General features: G+C 52.8%; 2 protein-coding genes across 2 annotated transcripts; one reads left to right on the top strand and one right to left on the bottom strand.

Annotated features, from left to right (window-relative positions):
- Positions 1–418: 418 nt before the first annotated feature.
- ABHD16A (abhydrolase domain containing 16A, phospholipase) lies at positions 419–13,210 on the bottom strand. Its single transcript, XM_081035238.1, has 20 exons — positions 13,018–13,210; positions 11,955–12,011; positions 11,176–11,242; positions 10,844–10,930; positions 8,068–8,153; positions 6,740–6,813; positions 6,432–6,554; positions 4,980–5,094; positions 4,781–4,882; positions 3,774–3,837; positions 3,331–3,380; positions 2,870–2,993; positions 2,381–2,485; positions 2,088–2,151; positions 1,641–1,697; positions 1,436–1,498; positions 1,245–1,321; positions 1,063–1,161; positions 914–960; positions 419–740 (listed from the first exon to the last, which is right to left on the bottom strand). The coding sequence occupies exons 1-20, from the start codon at positions 13,147–13,149 to the stop codon at positions 657–659; spliced, it is 1,677 nt and encodes a 558-aa protein (XP_080891364.1). The 5' UTR covers positions 13,150–13,210; the 3' UTR covers positions 419–656.
- A 1,746-nt stretch (positions 13,211–14,956) lies between these two features.
- Positions 14,957–19,712, top strand: LOC308493267 (lymphocyte antigen 6 complex locus protein G6f-like). The gene is made up of 6 exons (XM_081039213.1): positions 14,957–15,052; positions 15,545–15,874; positions 15,958–16,221; positions 17,163–17,318; positions 17,473–17,539; positions 17,674–19,712. Exons 1-6 carry the CDS (start codon positions 14,995–14,997, stop codon positions 17,705–17,707), a joined length of 909 nt encoding a protein of 302 aa, XP_080895339.1. The 5' UTR covers positions 14,957–14,994; the 3' UTR covers positions 17,708–19,712.
- The last annotated feature ends 1,504 nt before the right edge of the window (positions 19,713–21,216 follow it).

Below are 21,216 nucleotides of genomic sequence, written 5' to 3'. Positions count from 1 at the left end.
GAGGGTGTGCAGTTTGCTGCCTAAGACATGGACGCAGGCTGCTCCTCGCTCCCCGTGCAAATAGCAAGAGTTAAGCAACGAAAACAGGATACTGATGGTGAAACCAGGCAGGGTGGACCTGGAAATTGGTAGAAGAGCTGAGTAGGTGAAATCAGGCACTAGAAAGCACTTTATAAACAACAACGTTTTTGAGTTGAAGCAACAGGAGGCAGCCATAGGCTCCTGGGCTGGTGGCACGCAGGAAGGACTGTAGTATCAGGCATGCCGGGAAGGATGAGGGTAGCGCAGACTGCGGGCTGAAGGCCCAGGGGCCGGCAGAGAGGGGGAAGCTTAAACTGGCTGTCTGGAGTTGGGGTTCCCCAAAGCCCAGCCCTTTGGGACACTTGGACACTTGGAAAGTCACATAATTAGCCAGCCAGTAGAAAAAATACCTTTTTATTATTAGGAATACTCTACTCATTTAATGCAGGGTGTGTCCCAGGGGGAGGTTAAGTACTGCCAGATCGATGAGGGGAACGTGCAAGAGGAACAGTGAAAAGGGGGATAGCCCCCCCTTCCACAAACTATAAACAGCAACATGAACACAGAATCACAAGAGGATCCTTCCTCATGTCTCGTCCCATCCCATTCTTCCAGAATGAGTCCCAGTGTGGTCCCTAGAGGTGCCAGGGCATCTGGAAGTTCTGGACTGGCAGCGGGGTGCAGTGTGTGGCCTCGAAGTTGTGCAGGTGCTTCTGAGCCTGAGGAAAGAGGGCAGGGCAGGTAGAGTGCACAGCACTGCAGGGAGCGTCAGCCACCAGACACCCCACCCTCAAACCCACCTCCCACTCTATGAACGCTGCCACTTCCGGTGCTTACAGAGCACCCCCTGGCCCCTCAGGCACCCCTTCTTGCTCGCACCCCATTCACTCACCAGAAACAAAGCCAGCTGCCGCCTTCCATCTGCACTCATGCCCTCCCCTGAAGAGAGGAAGCACTCAGAGGGGGCCAGGAACCTGGGCATTCACTCCCCCCCCTCCGTGACTCTTCCCAACCCCCTCTCCTGCCCCAGGGCCTCCTTACCCACACTCCAGGGGAAGTCTGGCCCGTGTGCAGCCTGGTAGGAGCGGAGGACAGACAGACACCAGTCTTCCTCCACCTCCCATCGGCTGTAAATCGAAGCTGGTGAGGGGGACAGAGGAGGATGCGTCAGCAGCCTGGCCTTGACAAGCCTTCTACCCCAAGGCCTCACCGCATCCCCTCACCTTCCTCCAGCTGTGAGGAGGCCTCCAGCCACTGCCTCACCGCTCGAAGTCCCTCTTCTGCCATCACACGGGGATACCTCCAGAGGAAGCGCGGACAGGGTCAGAACCCATTCCCTCCACTCCAGCTCCCTGAAACCTCTCCCCCCCAGTGGTACAGTGGGATACACACACACACACACCCTGGCGCTCACCGGTGCTGCAGGAGCTTCAGCAGGAGGTCATTGCCTCGGTTAGACATGACGTCCTCAGGAACTCTGGGGGTGAGAAGAATGCACACTGGAGGGCTGCAGGTTGGGGAGGAAGGGTCCAGATACCTAGGTTTCTGGTGGGCAGAGGCAGGCGGGGCAACTGTCTTAACTGTGGGACCCAAGAGGGTAGAGGTTTCCAGGCACTCACGTGGTGGTGATGATCTCATCCTTGGTTCTGCGGATCAGCAATACAGGGCCCTGGTACCTTCAGAGGACAGAGCAGTGGCAAGGGAGAGCTCAGAGACAGACAGGTGACACATGGCCACCCGGCTCCTGAACTGGCCGCATTCTTAGCCCCTGCTACAGCAGGGCCCCGTGACTAGCCCTTCACCCAGGAGTGCGAGTAGGAACATTTGAGAAAGAGCACCTGAAGTCCAGCCTTGCTGGGAGATCCCTGCTGGGGCAGGCATTAACCCTTTGCTTGCCAGGGGCTTAGGCCTTTGGGGTGGGGGCAGGGTCACTCAAGGACATGGGGCAGCGGTCATCTGCCAACTTGCACTTCAGTGCTACTCAGCATTTGTACACCCAGCAGAGCTGTCCGGGGTGGGGTGAGGTGGAGCAGGACGTTACATGTTGGACGTGGGCCTGCCCTCACCTGCACAGCTGTTCCGCGTTGTTTAGATTGAGGTGCTGCCTCACGGTCCTGGTCACCAGGCCCCCTAGAGTGAGATAAAAGTGAAGGGACAGCAGAGACAAAGCCCTTGTCCAACACAAAGGTCCCCACTGTTCATGGAGAAAGAAAACTGAGGCCCCCAGGGAGGGAGTTCTGTTTCTCAACACCGGGGCAACCCACTCCCCACCCGTGGAAAAGGGAACCATCTCCAGTTAGAACAGCTCCCAGTCCTAGCCCCCCTCCCCTGCAAGGGCAGGCCTGGGGGCTGTACTCACTCCAGCTATCTGGCATGACCTTCAAGGCCAAGGGCACGAGGTCATCAAAGGAGGCATCCAGGATCACGGCACTGATGTCTGGGTAGGACATGGCTGCCCACGTGGCTGGTCCCAGAACAGGAAAGAAGCGTGAGACCAAGGCACTCCTGCCCACACCCCACCCTTGTCCCACTGACCCTACAGGAGGACCCATCACCCCAGGCCTCTCCTTAACCCCTCACATCTGGAGAGGACAGAGAATATGGAAGTGCACTGCAGCCAATCCGCAAAGGAAACATTCGCCTCCCTGATCTCAGCCCAGGACCCTGGCTACTTTTAGTAATCAGGCCTAAGTGTGGAAGGAAATGTGAAGTACGTATGTACGGATACCCGACCACCCAGACATTGCTCTCCTTCACTCCACTTCTGGACTGCCAGTGTATTTCCCCACCTCCCCTTGGGGTGGGGGCACGAATTCGCCGACAGTGGGGGTAGGAGGGAGGCTGGTACCGGTGAAGCCACCGATGGACCAGGCGTAGATGATGATGTCCTGGAGCTGGAAGCCCAGACGGTGGACGGCGAACTGGACCACCACGTCCATGGCATTGGCCTCATTCTGTGGGAATGGCACCCCCTGCAGGTGGAAGGGCGGAGGCAGGAGTGCGTCAGCTCCACCACTACCCACACCCACCCAGAGTGGACGTTTCCAGGTGTAAAAGAAAAGGGCGGTGGGAGGAGTGACTCTACCCATAAACCAGCGTTGACAATGATCCACCTCATTCCATCCTGCTAATCCCCAACTGAGCAGAGGGGGTGGGGCTCCGCGTGGTTTGCAGTCCCCTGAGCTTGGCACCCAGGTCATAGGTGAGTGGGAGCCCCACAGAAATATACACCACCTTCCCTAACTCTGGCGACTGCCCAGAAAGAGATCATAATTCAGGGAAACGAAGGGGTTCTGGAGAGGGTCTCACCGTGCTTCCAGCAAAGCCTGGATGATTCCAGCCCAGGACTGAATATCCAGCTGTAACACAGGGGGGACAGGCTGGGACCTCGTGCCCACCCCACCCCCCAGGTCCCCAGAAGGAGCAGCAGGACACCAGAGCTCTAACCACCCGCCCAACTAGAAGCAAATAACTGCAAGCTTTCTGGAGATGCAGAGCTGACCCAGGAGGTTCTGAGGCAGAGGGAGAGAGACCGAGTGATTGTGGGGAGGGGGGCAGTAAAGTCAGGGACACAGCCCAAGGGGAGGGGTGTAAAGTTAGTACAGCAAATGGAGAGTGCACTTTTCCCCCCAGGTGACAGTTTCAAACCTCCCCCAGAGCAAGTGGTCAGGCCTGGGGAGGTCATGTCAGTGTGGGAAGAAGGGGATGTTCAGTCCAAGGGGCAGAGATAAGAGGGCTGAGCCATGGCCTACCTTCCAGAGGTGTGGAGACGCAGCCCACCTCGTAGAAGCCCGCGTTCCCCTCACAGCAGATCACCTATGGAAGGAGGCAGGAAGGAGGGCTGGGAACAGCCAAGTGGGACTCACAGTCCCCCCGTGGCAGGCAGGGCAGCCTGTGGCGGCTTCACAAGGAAGAGGCACATTCCTCTGCTCGCCAAGGGCAGCGGAAACGACTTGTCTCGCGGGTCACGAGGTCCAGAGGTTGAGAAGCAGTGTAGATACAGAGGCTCCGGGAAGGTGAATGTTTGCATGCCGAATTGCTCAACCACCCAGCAGTGTCCATTCGCCTTTGGAAGACCACCAGGTGGCTTTCTCTCAGGAACGGGATTACGGGTATTTTGTCCTGCCAAATTGTGGGGTCTATTTTTCCTGTGGCTGTTTCTTTTGTGTGGTATGGCAATCGCTCTTCCTCTATCTGGGCTAAGATCTTATGACCAGATAAACTGACTCCGTGCTGCCCCAAGCCAAAGTCCAGAGATGAGGGGACCTGCATGGACTCTCCCAGCAGCCAGCAGAGGCGGGACCAGAACCCAGCTCCCTAGACTGCTGGTTAGTGCTCTTTCCAGGGCTGCTTCATGGAGGCAGGAGACTTTGGAGCCTGAGTTCAAATCCTGCCTCTTCCACTTAGTGTGTGATCTGGGAAAGTTATCCATACCTGTTTCACCATTTGTAATGGGCCAATATAAACAGCATCTATCTTACAGGGCTGTCGTGGGGATAAATATATGCATTACATTTGGTAAATGCTAAGTGGTGACTATCACGATGATTACTTTTTGGTCCTTTTTGGTCCTTTGGTCACCTCCTATGTGATCTGTTGCCCTAGCACAGGGTTTTCCTATACGAAGAGGTCTTTAGGGTGGAGCTGGGAGCTGGGACTATCCGCAGCTGTGCCTCCTGGGGGCTGCGGTAGAAATGGGATTCCCCAGAACCTCCACTGTCCTCCCCACATTCCACTGCAGCTCCCTGCTCCCTCTCACCAGCTTCTGTCCCTGGGGCTCAGCTGTCCCCCGCCGGTCCACAAACATGGTGTCAATCTCATTGCCATCACAGGCCAGCAGCTTTGCCCGGCGCCCGTTACACTGAGTGGGGGACACGCAAGGCCAAGTTGTTAAGGGCAGGAGACCACGTCCTTCAGGGGGAGAAGGGCTGTTGGGGGCAGGGGCAGGCGAGCCTTACCTCTTCCACCAGCCGGGCCTGGCCCTGCAGTAGCACAGGCATGAGGGCCTTCTGGAGCAGATACACAGAGCCCGGGTACAGCATCCGGCGCCCAAGGGTGTGTGCCACCAGGAAGCTGTAGGGAACGGTGGTTAACGAACCTCCAGCCCAGTGGGGCCCGAGGACTGCCCAGCCCTGGCACTCACAGGCTCTGGGGCCTGCTTCACCCTGGACCCTCACAGCTTCGTTTTCCTCTTTGGGGATTTAATGGAATATATTTTTTACCACAACCTTTGTAAGATACACATTTTATATTGTGGCCCAGGACACACATAGGTACATAGAATTCTGAAAGTTTTATGAGATAATACTTTCAATATACAATAAGTTAAAGCAAAGTTATTATCAAATATGAATCTGTTAATGTATAAATACAAGTTAATGAAAGTCTCCAAATAAATAATACTTGAAAAAAAATGATGATTGTAATTAACTAAATTGATTTCAAGACTCACTAATGGGTCAAGATCCGTAGTTTGAAAGACACCAACTAGACTGCAGACTGCGTTGGGGCAGGGCCCTGGCTGTTTAGTTCACTGTGACATGTCTGATACCGGCACGCAGGAGGTGCCCAGGGCCTGGTGCGGAGTAGGGCCTCAGTAAGTAGTTACTGAACGAGTGTACTAATCGGGACAGATGAAATGTAGTCCTGCTCCCGACAGACGATTAACCGCTTCCAGTTAATCCCAAAGTAGGATTTACCTCCAGAACAGCACTGCACAGCCCCTTCCAGCACTGCCCTCAGAACGCAGCTTTGGCTTGCCCCTCTGATCAGTCAAGCACACAGAAAACAACCAACGCCAAGTCCGCTGCTTCCCTGGTTTAGAGCCTGCCTCCTAGCCCCCAGCAACAGTAAAGTCCCAGAGCACCTGCTGCATTTGTCACCTCTGACATCATCAGTGCCCAGCTACGATTTCCCCTGGCTTCACCTTGTGTTCTCAGGTCCCCAGGCAAGGTCGACGCCCTTCAGAATATGTCACCCTACGTAATGTCACCAACCCCCTGAGGCGGGTTATTCACAGTTGCACAAACTATAGCTCACTCAAGGTGGGATAACCCAGGAGCTGAGGTGCCAGCACAGGGACACAGCTGCCACCAGACTCTGCTCCAGCTAAGGCTCTCTGTGCCTTCCCCACCCGCAACCTGCCTTCCCTCTAGGCCTCTCTGAAAGAGCTTTTGTGTCAGAACTGTGTTAAAATCCCAGCTCTGCCTTCACCACCAAGAGACTTTCGCCCTCTCTGAGCCTCCCTTCTTCACACAGGAACGTGGATGAAAATGGCTTTGCCACAAATAGTACAAAGCACATGGCACTAGGCCCACAGATGACAGCAACCTTACAGTGGAGCAGCTAGCGCAGGGCCCTCACCCCCTGTTCCTTCCCCCCGCTGGCCTCTGCTCCCGACCACTTCCCACCTGGTGATCTGACAAGGCAGCTTCTTGACCCGGTTGAGGAGGGTGTCTGCTGTCCCCCGGTGCAGGGGCTCTGGGCGGAGCAGGGCCACGCCGCGGCGGGAAGGGCCCCCTCGGGACTCCTTCCTGAGGAATGGAAAGATGCAGGGGAGGGGAGGGTGAGGAGCAGCAGGCTGGACGTCTGAGGTCCGGAGGATGGTGGGGTCTAGAATGAGGAGATGGAGCTGGAAGGCAGGCACTGGGGCCCGAAGAGGGGGACGGAGGTGGCGGACAGGGGAGAGCAGGGATGGAGTGTGGGAGCTGGGCCTCACCGGCTGCTGGGTTCTTCCCAGTGGAAGTCAACAGGCCAGCTCCTGAAGTCGAAGTTGTAGTTGGCGAGCTGCCTCTGTGGTGGGCAGGGAGAGAGGGAGTTGGGGATTAGGGGGCTGAGAAGAGGAGGGGGCCCACCTCCCCATCCAGCACTTCACGGAGAGACAGGCAGAGGTCAACACCTTCCTGGGTGGTACGCAGACGTGGCCAGGAAAACCCAGCAAGAGAGGACACCTAGTCGGGTATCAGAACTGGCCTGTCCACCCTCTTCCAGAAGAGGAGCCTAACATGCCTTGCTTTACCAAAATCTACGACTGACCCACCCCCAGGAGGGGTAGCTGGAGGTGCTGGTGCTTCTGAGGCAGGGGGTAGAGCGGTTGGCTGGACATGCTCCCTCCCCTACGCATGTCCTTCATATGATGCCATCTTGGAGGCTCAGAAATGCCCAGTGGATCAAACTGACTGTCCCAAGGTTGGCTGACAGGGAAAGAGGGGCCACCTCGTGACTGAAGCCCTCTCTGACTGTTCCATCCTCACGGCTACCTATCTTCCCTCAAAGCTGCAGCCACGGGCTGGCACTGCCATCCAGACCATCTGCGCCTCCGGGTACCCCACTGAGTCATTCCACATGCTTTTTGGGGCAGCGGGAGCTGCCTTATACTCAGCTGTAGTCCTTCCCCCACCCCAAACTCCCAGCACTCTATTTTGAGAGCTGTTTTTTATTTTCTGTCAGAGAAATTTTTTGACATCTTCAAAAATAACTTGACTCAGAGAGAGCAACAGAAAATGTGTACAAAAATATAAATGGCCAAACAAAACAAAATAAAGAAAAGCACATTTCAGGCAGGCTTTGCTCAGACCCAGACCCAGATTCATACTCAGCCACTTCCTTGCCTGGCTTTTCTCCCTCCTGGTGCCACCCTGTGCTGCCGGCAGAAGAGTGGATATGTCGGTCCACCTTGCCCCATCCCCGAACAAAACTAGCATGGTGTTCAGTGCACACAGTAACAATAAAACATTTACAGGGGTGAGCTCCTGTGATCGACAGAAAATCCCTAGGAAACACTGTGGAATGTTTCTACATCTAGACAATTCTTGCATAGATTGGAAGGTGGAGGGGTGGAAGACTGTCCTAGCAGAATATTCCAGTAGAAGTAGCAGGAAGGAAAAGTTCATCCGGCAGACAGTTCACTTGGGGAGGGGAGAAGGGATACAGCTCGGTGCAAGCAAGCGCCCAGTGTGGCCAGTGACAAACAGCTCCTCCCCCTGGCAGACGCCCTGCAGTACTCTGGGGAGGCACCTGTCTGGCACCTTTCCTGGAACCTCTCACCTTGTTTTCTGCAGACTGGTTCCTATGTGTGGCCTCCAAAATGGTGATGAACTGCCGATACTGGGGGTTGGTCCAGCGGCCGATGCCTGGCAGACAGGAGATAGGAAACTGTTAGGAAAGCTGGGAAGCAAGACGAGCAGGTTTCAGGAAGAGAATTAGAGATAAGCAAGAAGAAGGCTCTGGAAGGAGAAATGAGAGGAACAGGAACGAAGGGCCCAGGATCGGGGGAAATGGAAGACTGGAACCCTTCTCCATATCCCGCAACTGGCTAGAGCATTTTCCCCGCCTTAGCTTCTTCCATTTGTTTCTTTATACACACTGGCCTTCCTTCCTCCAGAATGTTCATCCGCCCCTGTCAAGACACTGCCCCCAAACCTCACTATTTGCCCTGCTAACATTGGGCTTCTCTTCTTTTCACTGCCATCTTTCTCCAACGCTTGCTGCTATCTCTTTTCTGTACAGCCTAATTCGCTGCTGGCTGGCTTCATGGCTCTTGCCCCATAATTACTTCTTCATTGAACGCAAGCCCCTTTCCTCCCTCCTCGGTCCCTTCACTGTACCACTCGGCACTCTTCCTGTCCCTCAACATCCTCTGCTTCCTGGACGCACTGTTGCCTCCTTCCAGCTTCTGGCCTCTTCCTCCCCTGCCTCTACGCTGCCTCCTTCCCTGAGAGTCATTCTGAATGCAGAGCTCCCTTTTCTCAGTGATCGCATCTGCTCTCCCTTCACTGCTGAGGAGCCTCAAACCCTGACATCTCTCCTTCCAGTCACCCCATGGGTGTCACACGCCAGGCACTGTTGTGACATGGGAGAGACAGTAGGAAACAAGACACTTTGGTTGGGGGTGGGGTGATTTTCACCACTTTGGCTGAAGAAAGACAGTAAGCAGGAAAATTTCAGAGAGGGCTGAGTGCTATAAAGAAAATAAAACCAGAAAGAACTGAATGCTATGTATCATCGAGGGTAGAGCCCTCAACAATACTGAGAATGAAGCAAACTGCAGAACGACTTGTGCAGAGCGTGCCATTTGTGTCAGAAATGTAAAGTGCACACAAAAAATGCTACATATTGTTTACACTTACCATACAAGCATGTCACAGATTTTAAGACATATTTTTTTCACAGTCAAAAACTGTGAAATCAGTATGCATTTTACAATTCACAGCAGCTTAGGTTTGACGAAATGAGGGATATATTTCATAAAAAAATAAAAACATGGACCAGGGAAAAACCCACATCAGATAACAGTGGTTACTTCTGGGAAATGAGGAACATGGGCTGGGGAAGAGTCCCAGGGCAATGCCAGCTCTACCTGTAATGCTTCAGGATTTTACTGCAGAGGTATCTTAAGTAGTATCACAACACATAAGCATTTCAGTTCTTGATGTTTTGTTCTCTGGACTTTTCTGTATTTAATTTTCCCCATAATTAAAAATAAATAAAATTGGGCCAGCCCAGTGGCTCACGTGTTTGGAGCACCATGAGGTTGCTGGTTCGATTCCCACGTGGGCCAGTGAGCTGCACCCTCTACAGCTAAGATTGTGAACAACAGCTTTCCCTGGAGCTGGGCTGCGGTGAACAGCCGGAGGTTGGCGTGAGCTGCGGTGAGCTGAGCTGCCGAGATGCCGTGTGCTGCCACGTGCTGCCATGAGCAGCCAGTGGGCCAGCGCCAGTGGCCGGCAGCCATCGTGAGTTGCCATGGGCTGCTGTGTGCTGCCATGAGCTGCTGTGAGTGGCCAACTGAAGACCTGTGATTGACTGCCTCAGCGAGGGGAAGCGCAAGGCTAGCGCAAGGCTCATAATACCAGGATGGGCCAGGGAGCTGTGTCCTACACAACTGGACTAAGAAACAACGGCTTGAACTGTTGTGTGTGTGGGGGAGGTAGAAGAAGGGAGGGGAAAAACAGAAAAATAAATAAAATTAAAAATTAAGACAAAACCAAGGGGTAGAAGCTACTTTTAGATGGAAGAGGGAGCTCAGCCCTGTGGACATCAGGAGGCAGAACACCCTAGCCTGAACCCAACTGCGGCCACTCCCTTCTCCAAGCATTCCCCCCACGCGGTTTCTATCATGTGCACCCACCGGGGGCAATGATTTGGTGTGTCTCTTCATTTTTTAATTGTGAGATATAACACACATACATAAAACCTACATTCAATTTAAAAAATACAAAGGAAACATTCATGTGACCATCACCCAGGTCAAGAAAGAACAAAGCCACCTCACAGCAGAAGTCCTTCCCGTCGTCTTCACTCCCTCTCCCAGGTAATCACTCCTGACTTTCAAGATAACCATGCCCATGGTTTTCCTTAGTGTTTGCCACTTATATATGCATCCCTTTTGAACTTTGGAAACATAGTGGAAACATACTGCATAAACCATTCAACACCACGTTTGTGAGATTCATCTGTGCTGCTGAATGTAGCCTGAGCTTGTCCTTGCATCGCAATGGCGCGTTCTGCTGCAGGACTACACCATCTACCTAATGTATTTATCCGTCCTCCTATCTGTGGCTGTGCACTTGTTTCTAGTTTAGCATAATTAGAAACCTATATGGAAAGACCTGGAATTGTTGTAGGGTATATGCAACTTTTCTAAGTAATAGCAAACTTTCCTAGTCATTTTTTCATATTTACAACTCAAGCCCTTTAAGGAAAAGATCATGCCTTGACCATTCTCAGTTATTTCCCTCAGGGCCCAAGACAAAAATTGCTAAAGTTACTTAATAAATATTTACCCAGTGACGGATACAAACCAGGCTCTCTCTCCACCTACCTCGGAGGCAGGCCACACCTGCCAGCAGAAGTAGCAATGTCCCAGCATAGTGAGAAAATGGCACCACTTTGGACAGACTCAAGTAACCTGGGAGGAGAGAGGGACTACGTGAGAAGCTTTCCCCACTGCACCTTAGCTCCTCTTCCCAGTTCCGCCCCAACCTCCACCCCACACCCTCTCACTGGGACAGCCATGCCCTCAGAGGAAGAAGATGCCTGATGGAAGAGGGAAGCCAAGCCATCTTTGCAGGTCCCCTTTCCTCTTTAGGGGGTCGGCTCATCTGCCAACAATCTGCCCGTTTCCTGTCCCACCACCTTTGAAACCACACTGACCTTTCCTGTATAAGTAGAAGAAGGCGAAGGGAGAAGAGTAGTAAGAGATGGACCAGAAGACTGAAGCCTGCAGCAGAGAGACAGGGACAAGCAATCAATACACGCACACACGCACACACGCACACACACACTTGCCCTTTACCAGGTCTAAGCTCTGAGCAAAGTGGATAATCTGAGGGATATCATATGAAGTACCTATTCTGTGTATGGCATCATGCACACAGCACGTGCTCAATATTTGTTGAAAGACAATGTGTGAGAGCATAATAGAGGCTAGGTGCAGGTTCTATTTTCTTCCTCTTATCGTCTCCAGACATAATTCATCACATTTAAAGGCCAGTCTCTCTACTCAAGTTAATCAAGCCTTTTCAATTGGCCCTGCTCAGGACAGCCCCTGGCCTGGTCCCAAGAGATGCACAAATGTCACCACAGGAACCCTGCCAGAGAGAACAGCTGTCTCTACAGCCAAAGAGGTTAGTTGCCAGGGAGGACAGGTCACTGGGGACTGCAGGACTCAGCACCTGCAGATGGTCCCAAGAGTAAACACATTTTCCTCATGGCTCAGGCTGTCCCAGAGAAAGCAGGGCACACGCCAAAAGTGAGTACCACGTATGCTCGTGCTTGACAGGGAGTCTCTGTGTGTTGGAGAGGTCTGCTGCAGAGCCTGGAGCACCCCCCACCCCGGGGCCGCTGCTTTCTCCCAGGCTGGGGAGGACAAAGTTGAAGAGGCAGCAGGGGCTGAGAAGATGCAGTCGTCTCAGATGCCAGGGCAGACGTACCAGCGCAAGGATGCTATCGGCATGTTTCTCCAGGGCCCGGGGCTGATAGTACGTATCCTGCCAAGACAGATGCCTGCGTTAAGGACCCTGCCCATTGACAAGTCCTCCCCCTTCCCTTTTGGAAGCCCTGATGTGTGTCCTCTGGTTCCAGCCTCCAAAGCTGCCTCTCCTGGGACATCCCTGACTCCCGAAGAAGCCCCTCTTCCCCAACCCCTCTCCTAACCTGATTTCCCACCCCCACCATGAGAACAAATACAGAGGGCTGGACTTGGAAGCAAAAGTGAAAGCAGGATTGGACGACTTTTGCTCCTTTTTTTTACGACCCAGTTTCAAATGGGTTGTGGGAGAGGGGAGTTAGGCAGGAAAGGAAAGACACCATGACAACTTTAAGAGGGAACGATGGGCATCAGAAATAAGAGTAGGCTGATTAAGGAAGAAAATGTGGCTGGTGGAGGGGCAGTTTGTAGGGAACCGGAAACATAATTTGAGACTACGGATAAAAAGTAAGACAACTTACGGATACATACAGCCCCCCCACCACCCAGCTTTCATGAGTGCAATGACCATGGGGTCTTCAGGGTAGGTTGCGGAATGATATGGAGAGCAGCGGATAGGTGGTATGTTGAAGAAGTCATGTTGAAATTAAAAACGTACTAAAAGGAAGATAAAACGGAGCCGGGGAGGCACCAAGGGGTACTGAGAGTGAAGAAATCGAGAGTTTGACGGCAAAACCATCCGGCTCCCGAATCCGCGCAGGGTCTCTTCCAGGACTAAAAGAGTCAACCCGGACCGGCATGACCCATGACAGACGGTGGGGGGCCGCGAGAGGAAAAAGCAAGGAGTGGCAGTCGGAATGAGAAAGCAGTGGCAAACAGCGAAAAAGGAGGTGGCCAGTACACGGGCGTGACTCTAACCCAGGAAACACAAGGAGCGCAGACTCTGCGCACAACTGTGTTGACAAGCAGGCTCCCCCGATTTCCAAAAATGGGCGCTTCTGGGGAGCAAAGGCCGCAAAGGGGGTTGGGCCGTACCATGTTTCGGACCAGGGGAGAACTCGACTCACCCAGGAGCTGGAATGGGGGGTAGTGACTGAAGTTGGAGTCTCAGAGATGCTGGACGGGGCCCTTTCAGAGTCCCTTTCCCGGTAGATTTTGTAGAGCCGGGGGCCAAGGACGCAGCTCAGCAGCTTCGCCATGGCCCCGGCTCGGGCCGCTGCTCTCCCAGCAGCAGGTCCCCCTGCTGGCCCCGCCCCCTCCGGCCTCTAGGTGCTGCGTGCTCTTGACGTCAGCACGTACCGGCTCCGCCTCGTGCCGGGTTGAGACATTTTCAGCGCTTCGTGAGCAGGATTTCGTGCAGTTGGACCTACGGGTGCAGCAATGGTCAGAAATTCGACGAAGGCCTTTGGAACACGGAGAGATAGAAAATCATCAGGCATAGTTCAATCACATTTTTCTATCGCTTAATAATATTGGCAGACACTCGAGTGATATTGGGAACAAGGGGTAGGATTAGGAGCCCTTGAGAAGAGCAACAAAAAAGGTAAGGTGTCTAGGAATACATCTAATCAGAGAAATGCAAGATTTTATGAAGAAAATTATATAAAGTTACTGAAAGAGGTAAGCGAAGGCTTGAATAAATGGAGAGCTACGCCATGATCACGGATAGAAACACTGAGTTTTGTTAAATGTGTGAAATACTGGTAAATAGATGAATCATCGCTCTTCAGCATGGACAAATCTCAAAACCACAATGTTAAGTGAAAAAAAAAGAAAGCCACAGAAGATTACATACAACATGACACCGTTGTCTAAAATTCAAAAACACATAAAATTTAATGAACAAGTAAGTGGAAGAGAAAGAACACATTTAGACAAGTGTTACACAGCATAAAGGACCTTTGACTGAAATGGTAATAGCCTGTTTCTTAATGGATATACAGGTTTTGTTTTTCTTTGTACATTACACCTATATAATACAGAAACTCGACCTTTTTAGTATAGTAACCACCTGTACAGAAAAGTGCATCAGCCCCCAGATCAAGAGCACATCATTCCCACACCTAGAAGACCCTCTCCAGTCACCAGTTGCTATCCACCTCCCTAAGAGTAAGCACTACCTTAATTTTTCACCTCTTAGATTAGTTTTGCCTACTTTTGTCCTTTATATAAATGGAAGCGTACAATACGTGCCCTTTGTTTCTGGCTTCTTTTTGAGATTCAGCCTTGCATGTCACTGTGGTTTGTGCATTCTCATCGCTGTGGAATGTTCCATTGTGTGACTATACCACAGTTTATTTAGCTATTACACAGTTACACGTCAGATGTAGTCTTTGGTATGCATGGACTATTTTATCAAAACTAATTTTTAAAAATAAGTAGCCTTTAAAAATATATATATAACACATTACAAACTATTAGAGCTATATGAAGATCTGCTCTGAGAGCCCCGCCTGGAGCAAAGCGATGAATCAGTGAATCTTCCAGGTCCCTGCTCTCCTTCTCCTTGAGTAATAACTTAATATACTCATCAGAAGCTCGGAAGAGGTCTGTGGTATGCCAGGCAGCCACAAGGAAAGTCATTCTAAATCATTTCTGAAGTACTGACTGGGCATGCAGTCTCGTGCTGGGTTCCGTGGAGACCAACATGAAGACAGTTCTTCGCTCATGGCTGACGTCTTTTAAGGTTGGAGGAGAGAACACAGAATGGACTTCCAGACTGACAGGCGGGGGACAGCTATGACCCCTTCTGTGCAGGTTTCTTAGCACAAAGAGTCTTTGATCTGAGTCCCTGCACCTATGTGGGATCAGAGGGTAAGGAGGTCATCTTTGGAGTGGCCTAGACTAGGTCTTCTTCCCTCAGAGCAGAAAAGTGTTGGTCACTTTTCCCCCAGTAAACATGCAGCTGGGCTTTATCTTTCCAGCATTCCCATCCCCTCCAAAGGCCCACGTCACTCCAGACCAGGGAATATGGGCCTTTATCTGGGCTGTTTCCTCCCTGGGGACACGAGGTCCCAGGCAAGAGAACTTGGCAGGCTCTCCACATGGCGGTCTTATTCCTCCTCCTTCTGCCCCTCTGTGGGGCTCCCCATGCTGCTGCAGGTAAGGAGCAGGAGGTGAGGGATTCTGCAAGGTTGTGAGGCACTGCCACTGTTTCTCCTTAAAAACCTGGGGAAGACATCTGACTCAAGAAGATATATTTACCTTGTCTCACCTCCCCTGCCTCTAATATTGGGGAAGACCCAGAGACAATGAGGGTCCAGGTCATGTAGAGTTTCCATTAGAAAATAAGAATGGATGAGTAAATGCTTCCAGAAAAGGAGAAACATGAAAGAGAGATAGGGGCATTTGCCAACTATTCCAGCCTTTTTCTTCTTACCCTCAGATTCCCTCACTCATTTGGGGAGAGGCGAAGAAAGCCCCTACCTCTTTTCTCTGTCTCACATTTTTTATAGCTGTCACTTGAGAAATGTGCTCACAGCTAGGCCACTGCTGGGGGACCTTAGAAAGGGAGGAAGCCAGGGGTTTGGAGGTCCGGTGGGTGTTTGTTGATCTGATGGAGGTCTCTGGCCTCACACAAGCCGCTTCCCACAGACAACATCCTGGCCATCCACGTGGCCTTGGGGGAGGCAATGGAGCTGCCATGTCCCTTACCACCTACCCTGCATGGGGACGAACTCCTCTCCTGGCTCCACAGCCCTGCAGCAGGCTCCCCCACTGCCCTGGTGGCCCAAGTCCAGGTGGCCAGGCCAGCCACAGAGCCTGGAAAGCCTGGAAGGGAATCCAGGCTCAAGCTTCTGGGGAACTACTCTTTGTGGCTGGAAGGGTCCAAGGAGGGAGATGCCGGGCGATACTGGTGTACTGTACTGGGTCAGCGCCACAAGTACCAGAACTGGAGGGTGTATGATGTCTCCGTGCTTAGAGGTGAGTGGGGACATGAAAACCAGGGGACACTGGGAGATGGGGGAGCCAAGGCAAAGGACTGAGGGGTCACTCTCTCCCCACAGGATCCCAGCTATCTGCAAAGGCTCCAGATGGAGCCCTCTGCTCTGTCCTCCTGTGCTCTGTGGTACCCCCCAGACGCCTGGACTCTGTGACCTGGCTGGAGGGGAAGGGTCCTGTGAGAGGCCGTGTACAGTCCTTCTGGAACAATGGGGCTGCCCTGCTCTTGGTGTGTCCTGGAGAGGGGCTTCCTGAGCCCAAGGGTCGTAGGCCAAGGATCATCCGCTGTGTCATGCCTCAGAACAAAGGGGTCAGCTTTAGCCTGGCAGGTAAACTGAGGGAGATATGGGAAGGGATGTACCCTCTGGCACATCCCATACCTGCTGGCTGGGGGGGAGGTGAGAGAGGAGGCAAATCTGTCCAGGAGGGATAATTTCTGGTGGAGCTGACCATATCCTGCAAGAGGAGGGCTTTTTTCTCATTGACTGATTCCATAACAAAGAAGAGGGTTGGTTAAGCCAGCTATCTGGTGGGATAGACCATGGCCAAGAGTGAGAAGGAGAATCCTGGTGGAATATAGCATCGTCTACAAACAGGCCAATCTGTTTTGTGTGGCACATCCCATAGCAGAAAGGAAGAAAATAAAACTTACTGCTGGGGGAGTTGTCTTTTGAAGAAAGGACATATGCACTGATGTTATAATGGCCCATTGACAGTGAGGACAGAGGAGAAAGAAATAGAATCGTTTTATAAGAAAGTCCTTTACACAGAGGCAGAATGCTATTGGATGTGGAATAACCCGTTTACAAGGCAGGAGGGAGCAGCAAGTGGCCATTATTTGGGGAACGGAGGCCACCCATGGCAGCCCTCTGCATGCACGGCACCTGCTATGGTGTCGGCCTGTGGTGGGCACTCAGCGAACGCTCACGGAGCTGAGCGAGTGAACGGAAGAATGAACACGTGGAAGGCATTTTTATTTTCTCTTGAAAGGGTAGATTTCTGTGAAGGGTATGAGGAGAAATGAGCTACAGCCGGTTGTCTGCTCCAGAGTTAGCTGTCCATTGTGTGGGGGGTGGGGAGGCATCATCGTTCTGCATCCATGTTGGCTCATGGGGTCAGGGTGAGAGGCCTGGAAAGGGGCAAAGTACGGGAGGGGGTGTATGGGGGGTGGATTTGGGAGCAAGAAAGCTTACGAAGCCTCTCTTTGGGCACAGGGACAGACCCCGCTCACTGCCTCACTCCTTATCCTCCTGTCTTGCCCTTACTGCAGCCTCCATGGATGCCTCCCCGGCCCTCTGTGCCCCTTCCACAGGCTGGGATGTGCCCTGGGTCTTGACGCTGTTGCTCGCAGCGGGCCAGGGGGTCACCATCCTGGTCCTCAGCATCATGCTCTGGAGGCGGAGGACCCATGGGGCTCAGTGCAGAGGTGAGTCCCTTCCTCCCAGAGGGAGAAAGGCCACACGTGGGCTCTCATCTTACCTCTGTACCCCATCTTCTCCAGGGCAGGAGGGGAAAGGGAATACAGCTCAGAGTTACCTGGTGACTTCTCTGCCATACCCCATATGGCTCTTTCTCCCCAGATGCCTCGATTCCTCAGTTCAAACCTGAAATCCAGGTCTATGAAAATATCCATTTGGCCCAACTCAGGTGAGGAACAACTAGAGGACAGAGGCTTAAATCCCAAAGAGGACTGGGGTTGGGTCGGCCTAGGGCTCTGGTTTCTGAGGGCGTGGAGAATGGTGGTATCCTTACTCTGTCTTTCTGTTTCACAAAACCCACAGCCCACCTGCCCCCAGGACCAGATGGTCTCCATGACATCTGCTGGGAAGTGACCTGCTGTCTCCTTGGCCATCTGGCGCCTGAAGGATTCCCTGAAAACCTTGGCAAGGGGGGAGGGGCTGGGAGTGTCACTTCACAGTCCAACTGGTCTCTTGCAGTCAAGCTGTGTGTGTGTTGGGGGTGAGGAAAGGAGAAGTATTTCTCGATGTCACCTACAAAAAAGGTGTGGTCTCCTGTCTTGTGGCAGCCAGTGGAGGGCAGCCCTGAGCCTGCAGTATTATGGGGTTGTGGGGAGCCTGTCATAGCTGACAGGGTGAAGAGGGGTGGGGATGGGCAGCGAGGAGACAGAGGAATCCAAGAACTTGAGCCGTGGTGGAGAATCTGGCATGGAGGAACCAGAGACAAATGGGGGAAGCTGAAGCCCAGACAAGGGAAGAGACTCAAGTCAGAGTAAAGGCTGAGATGTTCAGAGAGACAGAGAAAAGCAGAAGCACAGAATAGGAGGATTGAGGGACAGAGGAGTGGAAAGAAAACTCAAGGTGCCTCTAAATTAAGCCAGCCCCTCATCCTCACAAAGAAGAGCAGCTGAGAGATAGCAAGCACCTTTAATCAGACCCCAGACTTCCTCAGATGGAAGAGAAGGGAACTGAGTCAGTATGGGGGTGCCCATGCTTGGCCCCCACACCCGTCACCCTCCTTATCCCAGGCACTCCTTTCTAGCATCCGGAATGGAGTGAGCTGCCTATGATGCTGACATCCTGGGAGTCCAAAGAGTCACATGCTATCTCCCTGGGCAGGAGTGTCCACAGGGGCGGGGCGGCGGATTCCCTAGTGGTGTATGTCATCAGGTCCGGTGTGCTGGGCTGTTTGTGAACCGTGGACAAGTCTGGGCTTATGAGGCGGCGGAGGGCATCGATGCTCCCAGCTCATCCATTCCCTGGGCTCAGGCAGAAATAAGCTGGAACCCCAGCCACACACCCGCATGAGCAACTCCACAAAAGGTGCCCTTTTGTGTATCTGCTCATGTGTGGGCCTCACTGGAGAAAAGCTTTCTTGGAAGTCTCACCTAAAGCCTTCACGCTACAATGGCTTAAGCTAAGCTATTGGCAAGAAGAGGACGCAAATGACATAGATGGAGAATGAGGTGAAAGTATGGTTCAGGTTCCAGCAGCCAGCACAACCCACCGAGCAGCCAGTTTGCTTTTAGAAAGCACGCACAGACGCATGCAGCGGTGTTGCTGGACTCCCAGATAGCACTTTTATTCAATTACTCTTCATAGTCCCCAGGCCCTCCTTCCTGAGCTCTTTCTGATGGAGGAATATTTTTCCTGTGAGTCCCCAAATGATGTAGATGATGTTGGATCTGTCGGCAGTTTCTGGGTGTGGGCCAGGATCGTGTCTCGTGAGACCGAACAATGGAAACACAGACCCAGAAGAGGCAAAGAGTTTTAAAAAGAGGATAGTTTATTGAAAGCAAAGGGTTGGAGCTCCTGAGTGGGAGGGGGTCCCAAATGGGGTGCCCCATGACTGAGGCAAAAGCTCCTATCTTTATACCTTCCCTTGCCTGCTTGGGGAAGGGGAGCTGTTTGAAGAAGGGAACGGGTGCCTTCTAATGAAATTCGTCTACCAGGTTTGTTCTGCTTGCCCATCCTAAAGGAATTAGCAAAATAACCCACTCTTATCTGTCAGATCTGCTCCATTTGTCAGGCCAAAAGGAATTTTATGATTTACCTCAAGGCCTTGTTACATTATGTCCTGGAGCAAAGGAGTGATCTCAAACCTGAAGTTTTAGGATATGGCTGTCTTTGTTTATTCCACCAGAGACCTCCCTGTCTACCTAGGGACATGCTAACTCTCCTGTATCAATGACCTACCAAATTAACCTTTCCTAGCAAGAGCTCCTCCTCACCATACTTGGTGCTCCTTCTATGGCCTTGCGTGGGACCCACAGCTGCATCAAAACACCGGCCTTGCCAGAGACCTAGGGCTGGAAGAGGGCATCAGCAATGGGCATCTAGAAAATAAAAAACCCAGAACAGGGTTTTTTTGTTTTTGTTTTGTTTTATGAGGCTGGGCTCTGGGCAAGTGCCTGTAGGGGCTGGAGCAGTGCCTGTGGGAATCAGGTCTTAGGAGGGGTCTGTGAAGGTGTTGGGTGTTGGGTCAGGGATCTGAGGTTTTGAAACAAAATCAAGTTCATGGCCTTATCTCCAAAGTGTCTGTACATGTGTTTCCACCGCCATGGTGATGGTGGAGAAGCCCTGGGTTTAGGGCTGCAGATCGCGTGAGGCTAGTGGAGGAGGCGGCCTCCCCAGGTGAAGCTGGCCATGAGGAGGGGCAGGTTGGTGAGGAGGGGGCTGGAGGGCCGCTGCAGTAGGCGGCCACGTTGCACATGTCCTGGCGGTAGCAGTGGTGCCGCAGAGCCTAGGGGCACACACAGTAGGTGGCGTGGCCTGGCAGAGGGCACTGCGCTGTTGGGAGGCAGCCTTTCAGCTGGGTGATCTCACTCTGCTCTGTGGGACAAAGGGGGAATGCTGAGGCAGGCGCAGTAATGCAGTAATGGCCAGGGGGCAGCAGCAAAGGCAGGGCAGGGGGAGGTGGGGAACATCCTGGAGCAGGACCATTGGAGCAGACTCCTACCTGAGGGGCCAGTACAGCTGCCACAGGTTCATCATCCTGACACTCGGTGGGAACAGGGCAGCAGGGCTTGGCAGAGCTGCAGCTGTAACAATGGTGATACCTGTGGGGTTGGCTGAGATCAGGCAGTGGGGAGGAGAGGCCAACAGGCCAGGTGAGAAGTGGAGCCAAGACTTGGGATAGGACGGGATGCACGGAGAGGTAACACACAGTGGGGGGAGGGGAGCAGTGCAATGGAGGGAGAAGGGCAGACAGAAAGGGAGACACAGAGAAGGGAGGGGAGACAGTGCAGTAAAAGAGAAAGACACAGAGGCAAGAGGGATACAGGGATTAGGAGACCCAGATGTGAATGAGAGATGACCTTAGAGAACGACCGAACAGCCAGGGGGCGGGGGAGGCGGCAGTGAAGAAGTTAAGCAGGGGTGCCAGAGACAGGTGAGAAAACTAATTGACATCGTCTGAGGTGCCCACAAAGAAGCAAGAGGTGAGATAAGGGACAGGGGAGACAGAGGCTTGGCACAGATGTCACAGAAAGGGACAGTTATTCTCCAATGGGACTAGTCCTGTTCCACCCTATCAGGCTGAGGCCATTCCCGGTAGCTCCTCTTTCAAAAGCTCCTACAACTCTCTTCTTCCTGTTTCTGAGCCCCTGTCCCCATTGGTCCTCTGGCTCCTCTACCCCAGCCGCCCCACCGTACCCTGCCCCCTTCACCCAGTGCCCCACAGAGGAACGGGGTGTAGAGGACGGTGCTGGAGGTACTCATGGCTGGGCCCAGGGCTCAGGAGTCTGGGAGAATGTGACCTGCACCCCAAGATCCTGAGAGTCAGAGTTGGAGCATCCAACTGAGACAGGGAGGGACAGTAAACAAACACACCTAGGGAGTGAACCTGGGAGGGGGGAGGGCAGAACT

The sequence above is a fragment of the Rhinolophus hipposideros genome (genome assembly GCF_964194185.1).
Source record: "Rhinolophus hipposideros genome assembly, chromosome: 3".
Lineage (NCBI taxonomy): Eukaryota > Metazoa > Chordata > Mammalia > Chiroptera > Rhinolophidae > Rhinolophus > Rhinolophus hipposideros.
This window is presented reverse-complemented; position numbering and strand designations above follow the sequence as displayed.